We start from the raw sequence: 10,448 nt of genomic DNA, 5'->3' as shown, positions 1-10,448 counted from the left end.
GTGGTTTACATGCAAGGTAAAACAAATGGAGCACATTACATTGGATGACATCCCGAGGCTGGAACTAAATGCTGTAAACATTTGACTACTTTAGAGGACCAGGATGTTAAAGAGGTTATCAAATCGATAGAGACTGGAAAGTGGAAACATTCATACAAACAAAACATCATCCTGGAGAAATTGTCAGGAGTTTGACAGGAACTCACGACTGCTCCAGTTACAAATGGTGCTGTCCTACAGTGTTTTCAGGAAACTAGTAATACCAAAAGGCTACAAGACAGAGTAACATAACTAGCCAATGGTGGTCATCCGGGCTAAGTCAAAACAAAATTGTGAGAAAGTATGGTTTCCTGGTAATCACATACAAGAAGATGAATTTCTATAAAAGTTGTATACCAGGCCTTGCGGCAACGTCATAGTAAATGGTGGACTGCTAAAAATGACAGTTGTAATCGCCAACCATTGGTGCCAAATAAGCAAGGACATCAGTGTACTTCTTCAAGTTGGACTCTGCCTAATGGTACTTGTTGACAACTACTATATCCAGTCGCTATAATTATGAACTCCACATCAGCAAAAACTGTCGTCTGACAAAATGAAAAGATATTTTCAATGTTTTCCATACCAAAGTTGTGAAACTGGATAATGGAACCACCATTTAACAGACTGGAATTTGCAAGGTTTGCAGCATACACTGCATTCAATAATAGGAAAATCACACCTTTATGGCCTAAAGCCAATTGCAAAGCAAAACGGTTTATAAAGACAATTGGAAAACCAAAAAAAAAGAAAGCAGTCGTGGAATAAACATCTACCTGTAGAAAATGGTCTTTGCCTGTCATTACAAAACACAAACATTACACATTTGTTCGTCTTTCAGGCAGTGACTTGAATCTTTTGACCACAAAATAAATAGGCTTCTACCTTGCCCCAAGTGCAAACCATCTATAAAATGTTTGGTCCAGTCTGCGATCTTAAACCTTAGGTTATTCGGCAAAAATCATATTTTCCTTTTTTTTCCTTTGTCACATTTTTCTCCTTTTTCACTGTGATCCTGACTTTTGACGTTTTTTATGCCAGAATTAATAATGTTCTTTCTAACTCCAAGTGTAAATCATCTACAAAGTTTGGTAACTGAAGATGGTGGACAACTCGAGTTATGGTGTAAAAATGAAATTGATAACAGACAGACAGAAGGGTAGAAAACTTTACAAAATTTCTTCCACCTTATGGTGGGCATGTCAACATATTTCTCACCTATATGACAGAGAAATCTGTTTAGCTAAACTCACCGGTCTTTTCTCACCTATGAGACAGAGAAGTCTACTAGTTTTGTGAACCATACTTTTCTATCCCTGTCTGGTTATCTCAGACTGGTTGTCACAGTCATGGTGTCTACGCACTAGGTAATACTTTTAAAAATGAAACGTATGATCTATTCGGCTGTGCCTGATGATGTTGTTTTAAATCCAACAAAAACAACAACAGATATATAACAAAAAGAAATTCACTCATAAAGCACTTTATGGTTTCTGCAATTTTGATAACACCATGCAAAACATTTTGACACACACACATATACACACACAAGTCGAGCTATTTGATAGAGCTCCATACACAAGCAATACACATCACTGGCCACTCAAAACCAAACTCTCTCAAGTGATACTGCAAAGCCGCACGCACCAGAAATGTCAAACTGGTTTCTTCTTTGTCGACCACCAGCAATATGCCCCAGTTGAATTAAATATAATAATGCAATTGCAAATGAAAAATCGTGCGCTTACTAACCAGAGTGGTTCATTCATCAGTCCACATGCTCTTCCATATAGATTTCCATGCAGCATATTATTACACTAGTGATATCCACACTTGTCATATTTCCAGGACAGCAAATGTAAATTTCCAATAAAGTCACAAACCAGAAATTTCCTGATGTCACTATACATTTCGTTAGAACTGTACCCTGTAGGCGTATTCATAATGTACTGCACAGAATCGTACCATTGCCAACCATATAACGTTTTCCAAATCTGAACTGATGAAAGTTAAAACTTGACAGTATAAAAGACATTAATTTCATATGTCATCCATCTAATAAATGTGAGAATACAGTAATAACATAAAATGAATTTATGTTTCTATCTTCTTATGCGCAGAACTTGTGTACTTAAGGTAGACGGGTCACAACATTTCCTACATTGACATATTCGTCTTAATGCACATTATTAACAAAAACATGTGGCTTGAGATGCTCATTGTGCAATACTTCCAACACATAACAATGATAACTTTGTTCTAGATGTTTTCTTTTTCAAAGAGCGGCACGTATAGATGGATTCAACTTAGATAATTATTTAGATTTTCATAAAAGAGTACAAAACATGATGATATTTATATAGAGAAGCAATAATAGTACCTGATGAATACTGTGTTTTGACTCTTCTAACTAAACTGCAAGGGTGCAGGGTTATTTTAATTTACTTGGGAACATTTGGGTTAGAAAAATAATCCATGTCAGTGTTAGTACCAAGAAAAGGAAATCTCAATCAAGGGGTTATATTATTTGGATGATGTAACCCCATGACTAGGACTTTCTTGTCTCGGTCCAAACCCCAACATATATTCTATTAATCTTTGCTTTGTCATCTCAGTCATGGAGTATATATGCTAGGAACTACTTTTAAAAAGAAGAAACTCTTGTTGTCTTCTGTTGTGCATGCTAGTTATCTTTATTAAAACAACCAACAACAAAGATATACAACAAAAAAAAAAATATTCATAAAGAAAGGTTAGGTCTCTCCAACTTTGATAACACATGATACAAAATATTTTAAGTGTGATAGATACACACACGCATATGAAGTTAAGCTATTCATTATTATGCTAGAAACTACAGTTCATTTCATACAGCATGGCGAATTTTATCCTATATATAATTCAGTAAATTTTCAGGTCAGCATCATTAAATGTATCTAAAAGTACCTAATTCATTTTCAATCCTTCATGTGAAACACATTATGTATTTTTGGCTACATTTAATGATGCTGACCACAAAATGTACTGACCTACAAGCGGGATAAAATCTAAGATGCTGTGTGGAATAATCTATAATAGAAAACAATTTCCAGACATACAGGCTATAAAGGTCACCCCAATTCCTCCATTAACATATTCATATTAATGCATGGTATTGAAAAACAATAATATGCACTGAATCTGCTAACTATATTGCAAAAAAATAGGGTTATTTTAATTTTATTGGACAAAATAGGTCAAGTCAAATTATTAATGTCTTTGCTTGTACCAAGACAATGAAATCCCAGTCAAAGGGTTACATTATTTTTCTCCCCATACAACTGAAACTTGCCGATAAACAAATAATGTAAACCCAACACAGAATCTATTAAACTAGTATTCTTTACCCGATTGACATATCAGGCAAAAAGGTTGATAAAATTAAATCGCTCAGCATGATTTGGATTATGGTAGTCTCACATCAAGGTTTAACTATTAACTATCCCTTTTATTTTGACATAGTATTTTTCACCACTCAGTCATAAACAGTAGAATACTGGAATTCAAACATGAATTTCACTTATTTTACTACCGTATGGGTTAGGCACCGAAACATAACTTTCTAGTTGGCACATTCATAAAAGCTGGACCAAGTGACATCCAACACATAACAGGTATGTATTAAACAAGATCCTAGTTCAAGAAATTTTAGATCCATAAAGTTTAAAATAGAAATCAAACTGTAATAGTTGGGGTTGGTGAAAAAAGACACAACTTTACAACTTCTTATACTGTTGTCCACAACCTCTGATCCTTGATAACATACGAGTGAACATTAACATGATAGAGTGAATATTAACATAATAGAGTGAACATATGAGTGAAGATATGGAAAATAATGAGAATCTCAAACATATGGGTTTAATGCAATGCAATATCTTATTTTTGAGTGTCATTATTTAACATACAGTAATATCCCAAAGATTTTGCTGGGGAAGGCACATACCATTCAAAATCCTTGTAGAAAGTTGATGCTATCAGAATTCTGCTTACGAAGGAGAGACAGAAGCTCCTGGCAAGTCAGAGCACAAACTTTACCCAAACGTTTTATTTGAATACAGCAAGTTACTAATACAAAATACATCTGACATTCAAAAGTTTTAACAAGATACCTTAAACACTGTTGATAACAATGTTGCTGGCAGAAATGCGATTTATTTGTCTTAATATTTACAGGTCAGACAAAAAGCCATATAAATGAACACTTCCATTCAATGCAACAGTTGTATGAAGGAAAAAGAACACAAGCAAATAACAATGAACAAAAAGTCCCTTTTATATTGCATTACATGAGCATAGTAATGATTCAGAATAACTCCTGTTACATTCATTAAAAAGAAAATGTATAGTTAATACGACTGATTTTGAACCATTCTCATTCCTCCAGTTCTTTCAATGCAACTTTGCAATAGATATGTTACCTGATTTTTGCAAATATTCATTTGTCATTGAATGAAATTTTATTTAAGATCAAAGAAAATTAATAGGATGGAATATCTTTCTAAATATCTATGTTGAATATAACAGTTTATAAAGCAGAAAACTGCAGTGAGTGAAAGTTTCCATAAGCCATGATTTTAAAGGTCATCGTAGTGCTGCATGCAAACATGAATGACAAAAAAATAAGTTTACAGTAGTGTGTATGCAGACAGATTAAGCATTATCAAAGGTCACTGTAACAATCTGTCAAAATATGAATCTGAAGTGTGAAATCAATATCATTTTCTGTTATACCTTTATACCAGGGGTGTATAGTAATCACAACGTAAATTAGGCACTTGTAAACACAACTAGTCCTGCAGTTTTTGATGGATTGCCATGAAACTTTTTAAATAATATGGTCATCACAGATCACTCTACTCTGCCAATTTTTTTTTTTGTTACTGCCACTTTCAGCTAAAGCTGAATGTAATGTTAAGTAAAATATATTGAATGTAACTACTCTTGTAATTGCACCATTTTGAGAAGAATTGTGCACTTTATACTTTGACTATATATTCATCTGAGTCATGAGAAAGTTAAAGGATGCAGGAGAAAAGGTGTCATATTTACGTGAGTAAACTGGTAATCTTTCATCTAGTTTAATTTTATTTGCCCTACGCTATGTACAACGTTATACATAAATCAGTATCCTGCAATAAAAATCCACTAACTTGCAATAGTAATGTTCATGAACATGAAACATAGTTTAAAATTTACAGTATAAGCATTTTTACCTCATAAATACAGTGCAATGTATAGTTATGGGTCACACTGGACACTGTTTTTGATTAACCTCCTAGAAATGCTTTAAACCTAATATTATTATTTATTGCAATCTAGATGTTTACTGAAAGATAACTAAATGTAAACAAGTGTTTTACAGAACACTGTGTATTGCATATAAACAGTTATAATGACATTAACTGTATGCCAGAGCAAGCAAAATATGAATTCCTTGCATATCTGGAAACAACATTTACACATATAGCAATATTGCATAAATTGTTTTGGTCAAAATCAAAATTAACAGTTTTCATTCTTTTAAGTCGGTTTCAAGTTTAATTTAGAATTATGTTGTTGTTGTTGTTGTTGTTGCTGTGGGGTTTTAATGCCATTTCTCACCACAAGATAGGCTGTTCATGGCGGACAGTATTAATGGTGGATGAAAAACCGGGGAAAACCTCGGGAAGAAACACCGACCCACGGGAAGCTAATGGCAAGCTTTAACACATATCCACATTAGCCGAATCCTAGACTCAAACCCACGCAGACAGAAGTGAAATGTCAGTGATCCATAACGGAGAACATTTCTGGCCACTCGGCCACTCGGGGCTCCTGTAAGTCTGTATTTTCCTATTTATTAAGTAATAAAGTGTTTTGAAATGTCTTTTCTTACCCACATTAAAATAGTCCACCATTCATCCATAAACAAGGGTAATGCTTGTTTACTTGTGTCTAATCATGGTACATTGGGTCTATATAGCAAAGCACAAGGACACCTGCACTGCATCTCTTTGGTCCCAGGTTTGATATGTGATTACAACCCATTGAAGTTTAGAGATATTGTATATGCCTCTTCCTAAATAACAGAAAGGGAATGTTCTATTGGTGCTATATATCTGTACATCCCTATATCCTTGAATATCCAAATCTTGTACTTTTTTAAATACATTTTCAAATTTTTTACCTACAAATTTCGTGAAAAAGGCTTGATGGCACAATTAACCAAACATGCACATGAAGTAAACTATTGAAGTCTTGTAGGCAAGTGTAGATGATCTGATTAGATTATAATCATGTAATAGCCATTTTTTAAAAAATAATACAAATAAAACCACAGTTTCTAAGATATTGTGTTTAACCTGCAGTGGAGTCATGCCTGTCTTATGAAAACATTTCATTTCTAATTTATTTTGTTAACATTTGAGATACCCGCAATACGAGGATCTGACAACTATGTTATGCATCAATGTTACCAATATACTTTAGTCAAAGTTTGTACAAGCAAATCTACTGTGACATTTCTTGTTCTCAAACGTAACTAGGTATACTCTCTACGATTATTTAAGCCAAATGTCTCTTGTAAGAGTACAAGGATATACTTAGAGTTCTTTTTGCTAAACATACACAGGAGGCATGATTCAATTGACTCAGCATAACTCAATCAGCCAATGCAACAATCATTGTTTAAGCAAAACACAAAGTCATCTGTTCATTATGTCACATCATCAGCCAATACAATTGTGAAAGCCCCAGTCCCTCATTTGGCAAACATCTCACTGAGCAATTCAAGAGTTTTTGTTAAACAACACTTTTTATTTCAGCAATTTACAAAGAGCCATTAAAAACTAATATTAATAAATTCCAATTAAAATGCTGACACAAACATGTTTTATTCAGCTATACTGCACTATAAGATGACTGCAACAACTGCCAAGCATACATGATTACAGCAAAAAAGGGCAAACTGATAAATATGGTACATCTTTACTGTGCAACACTTTACATCAGTTCAGTAAAGATTACTAAAGAAAGTGAAATTTCATGTGCATATTTAAATTAAATAATCTGAAAAAGAAAGGCTACTGTATTTACTTGCTTATAAGTTGAGTCCAACTGCACACTGCACTCAGATCTGCCCTTGTATAATGGGCCAACATATCTGGGTCTGTTCAGTTTATTAGGAGTAATCAGTAGAAGAAACAACACAAATCCTTATCTGCCGGTACCGTATTTGACGGCACTTCAGGCCTGTGTTGTTTGCCTTTTAAACTCGACTTACAAGCTGGCATAGATAGTTCTACCATGTGATATAATGTCTGTAAAATTTCAATAATTCTTCCTCTGAGAAAGTTTTGAACGAACTTATGTTGACCATCCTTTCGATATGTGTTCATATTATATTCATGCAAGGAGACGAAATGATGTAAAAGACAATGTGGATAGATGATCTCATAGCCCAACCTTTATTTTCGCTTGCAAACACTTCAAGTTACCAAAAGCTCCCTAACTTGGGGTTTAAATGTCTAAAACTTCGAATAAATCAAACATGCTACTATAATCCTGATTTTGTTTGTCATAACAATTTTGACTAATCAAATTTCACATTAAAATTAATCACATAACATTATGAAACATGATACAACGGTTCCTTTCTTCCGCTATGCCAAAAATAGTAAATCATAAGCTGACAACAGGACTAAAATATTTATTTTCTTCCTTTTCTCTGGTAGCATCCTTTGGGTTTGACCCCTGTATCAGGGTCAGTTTTTCCTTTAACTCCATAGGCTTAGCACCTTCAACATCAATAACGGATTGATCTGCTTCGCTGGTCTTCAACTCCCTAACCTTACTGCCCTTTAAAGAGATCAGTCCAAAAGGACATGATAATATCATCATGCATAACTCAGCTAGGAAATTCTGAAATCTGACTTGCTTATATCCAACCATTGACCAATCAGTTTGAGCATAAAAATGTATTATTAGAGCACCATCACAGTGAAACTGGGTTACAGTGACCTATATTTCATTTGTGACTTTTGTTTGTTCAGCTTATCACTGTATGAGGCATGGTTATTCTTGTCCCTTGAAACATTGTTCTTGCGATTGTTGTAATACATACATTATGAACTCACTTATAAGACAAGTCCAACAGCAAACTGCACAGACCCAGATCTGCCACAGCATAATGCAGAAGCAGATCTGGGTCTATACAGTTTGTTAGGAGTAGTCAGAAGAACAAACAACACAGACTATAATTTACTGATGCATGATACTACTGCAGATCAGGATCGTTGTTGTTTGCATTTTGACTCTACTTGCATGCAAGTATAAACTGTATGCAAGTATTACAAAGTAGGCATTTTAAATTTGAGACAAATATTCTGTGCATATTAATGCAATTCAAGCCACCTTTTTTTTGTTGTTGTTGTTGTTATAGGGTTTAACGCCATTTTTCAGCACACGACTGGCTCTACATGGCTGCCAGTATTAATGGTGGAGAAAGAATCCGGCAAAACTCCAGAACGCATTTTATATTCTGTCCAATTTTGTCATATGAAATGTCTATGTCTATGTAACATAATTTAAAATAAACAATATATGTTGGGGTTCCCACTTGTATGTTCTGTACATGCTGCTACAAAGTCGAGTTTTAAGGGTCCACAGCACTGAATACTCTTTTAGCATAATTTACTATCCATAGATTGTTTTAAATCAGTCTTTAAGAGGCTTTGATAGACCTAGGAATAATAAACTTTTGATATTTTAGGGCACAAGGCTTGTTCACCATTTATAATCGAAAACGCACGTCGACCAGATAAAAGGCAAAGTGTTGTTATCAAAGGTGTGATCAAATGAAATACACATATACAAATTGGGAATGCACTACTGTAGAATATGGACATGCAAACTGCCAAAAGTAGTACGATCAGACTGCACAACATAAATACAGTAAATTTATATGATACCCATCATTTTAGAATTTGTATTTTTTTTTTTAACACAAACAGACACATATAAATGTCAATTTAAGTGAGTCTCAGAGTAACAGTCTCAGAAAATGACCTAAATTCAAATCCTAACCAAGAACTCAATGCAAATCTAAGTCCAAATCACTGAACAATGAAATACAAATCCAAGTGCTTAGTTTTCATGAACTTGCCTACAACTATGAATAACTCAAATGTTCCGTGACTTCTGCTGTGAGTTTGTCAATCTCCTCAGGACTTGCAGTACTAGCTGGGCCAACAGTCTCTGTAGTCTTCCCCTGTGATTTCTAAACACAAAATAATATAAAACACTTGTAAATTATAGCAAATTGAAACAATATAATACACTTAGGTATCTATATGCATCTTCCCATCAGCAATAGCAATGAGACACAGGTATCTTCCATCTTTGTTAAGTGATATTCAACATTGCTGAGAGACCATTTTCTTACTAGTAAAATAAATTTCTTCGATAATACTACCACGACCATAATACGCGTGCAGAACTACCTACATTGCGCACCCAGCCCTCCCGCTTAAAACAAGCTATAGGTTATATGCCCACGAAAACCATCAGTTAGAGTGATCCCCCTTGATATTTGAATAGGTTCCAAATCCCTTGAATACGTCAATTACTACTGGAGTAGAGTGCACATTATCTATGTAACTGTAAGGAGGCTGGAAGGATGTGCGTGTTTTACGATTGGGTAAGTATTGTTGACGAAACATATTTTATTTAAAATTGGCTTCTTCTTCATGCATATTATGTGATCATAATAACTTTAGGAGACAGGCAAGAGGTGAGTGATTTACATCTCCTTACGATAGAGAGACCACCTCTGCTTTCCTAAGTTATGTGAGGCAGGTTCTGAAAAGATAACCTGGATGGATAATCGGCTCCACATGCTGGGGAATAACTTCAAAAAGTGGAAAAGTTACTGCCCCAAAACAAATCAAGCGTAAGTCATGAAACGAATCTTCAAAGAAACTGCTGAATGACCTGAGAAGGTAACCTGTTGTTTTGTGGTAAAAATACCCACCCAGGTCTAGCTGAGCCGTTTGGCATGCAAGATCTCGGAGGCAAAAAGGTGGCGAAATTAGTAAATTCTCCATTTTTCTTTGTACACTTTCAAACTGTAGGGCCATCTCACTTAAGCTATTCTTTCCATCACTTGACAAATATCTGTTATTGAGGACTTGTTTAATATTATCCTAGCATGCAGATTAAACAACTCCGTATTGGGATGGAAATCCTACCATTGTGCCTGCTTGACCAGACGACAAAATGTCTCTATTTTCTTGGATATTTCTGCTGCTAGAGATATGTCATTCATCCACAATTTTTTTCTCACTTGAGTGGAAGAACCATGACGAGATGACACTCTGAATCGTTTGCTT

The 10,448-nt window shown here is 34.6% G+C and overlaps 1 protein-coding gene across 1 annotated transcript in view; it reads right to left on the bottom strand.

Moving 5' to 3' along the window:
* Window positions 1–2,759: 2,759 nt before the first annotated feature.
* LOC149792206 (methionine--tRNA ligase, cytoplasmic-like) overlaps window positions 2,760–10,448 on the bottom strand; it is a 74,317-nt gene continuing 66,628 nt past the window's right edge. The window contains exon 23 of the mRNA XM_089970712.1: window positions 2,760–9,337. Coding sequence (XP_089826838.1) covers window positions 9,230–9,337 — 108 coding nt within the window. The 3' untranslated portion in view covers window positions 2,760–9,229. The remainder of the gene's footprint in view (window positions 9,338–10,448) is intronic.

This window comes from Sinohyriopsis cumingii, chromosome 9 (assembly GCF_028554795.1).
Source record: "Sinohyriopsis cumingii isolate HCF-2022 chromosome 9, ASM2855479v2, whole genome shotgun sequence".
NCBI lineage: Eukaryota > Metazoa > Mollusca > Bivalvia > Unionida > Unionidae > Sinohyriopsis > Sinohyriopsis cumingii.
This window is presented reverse-complemented; position numbering and strand designations above follow the sequence as displayed.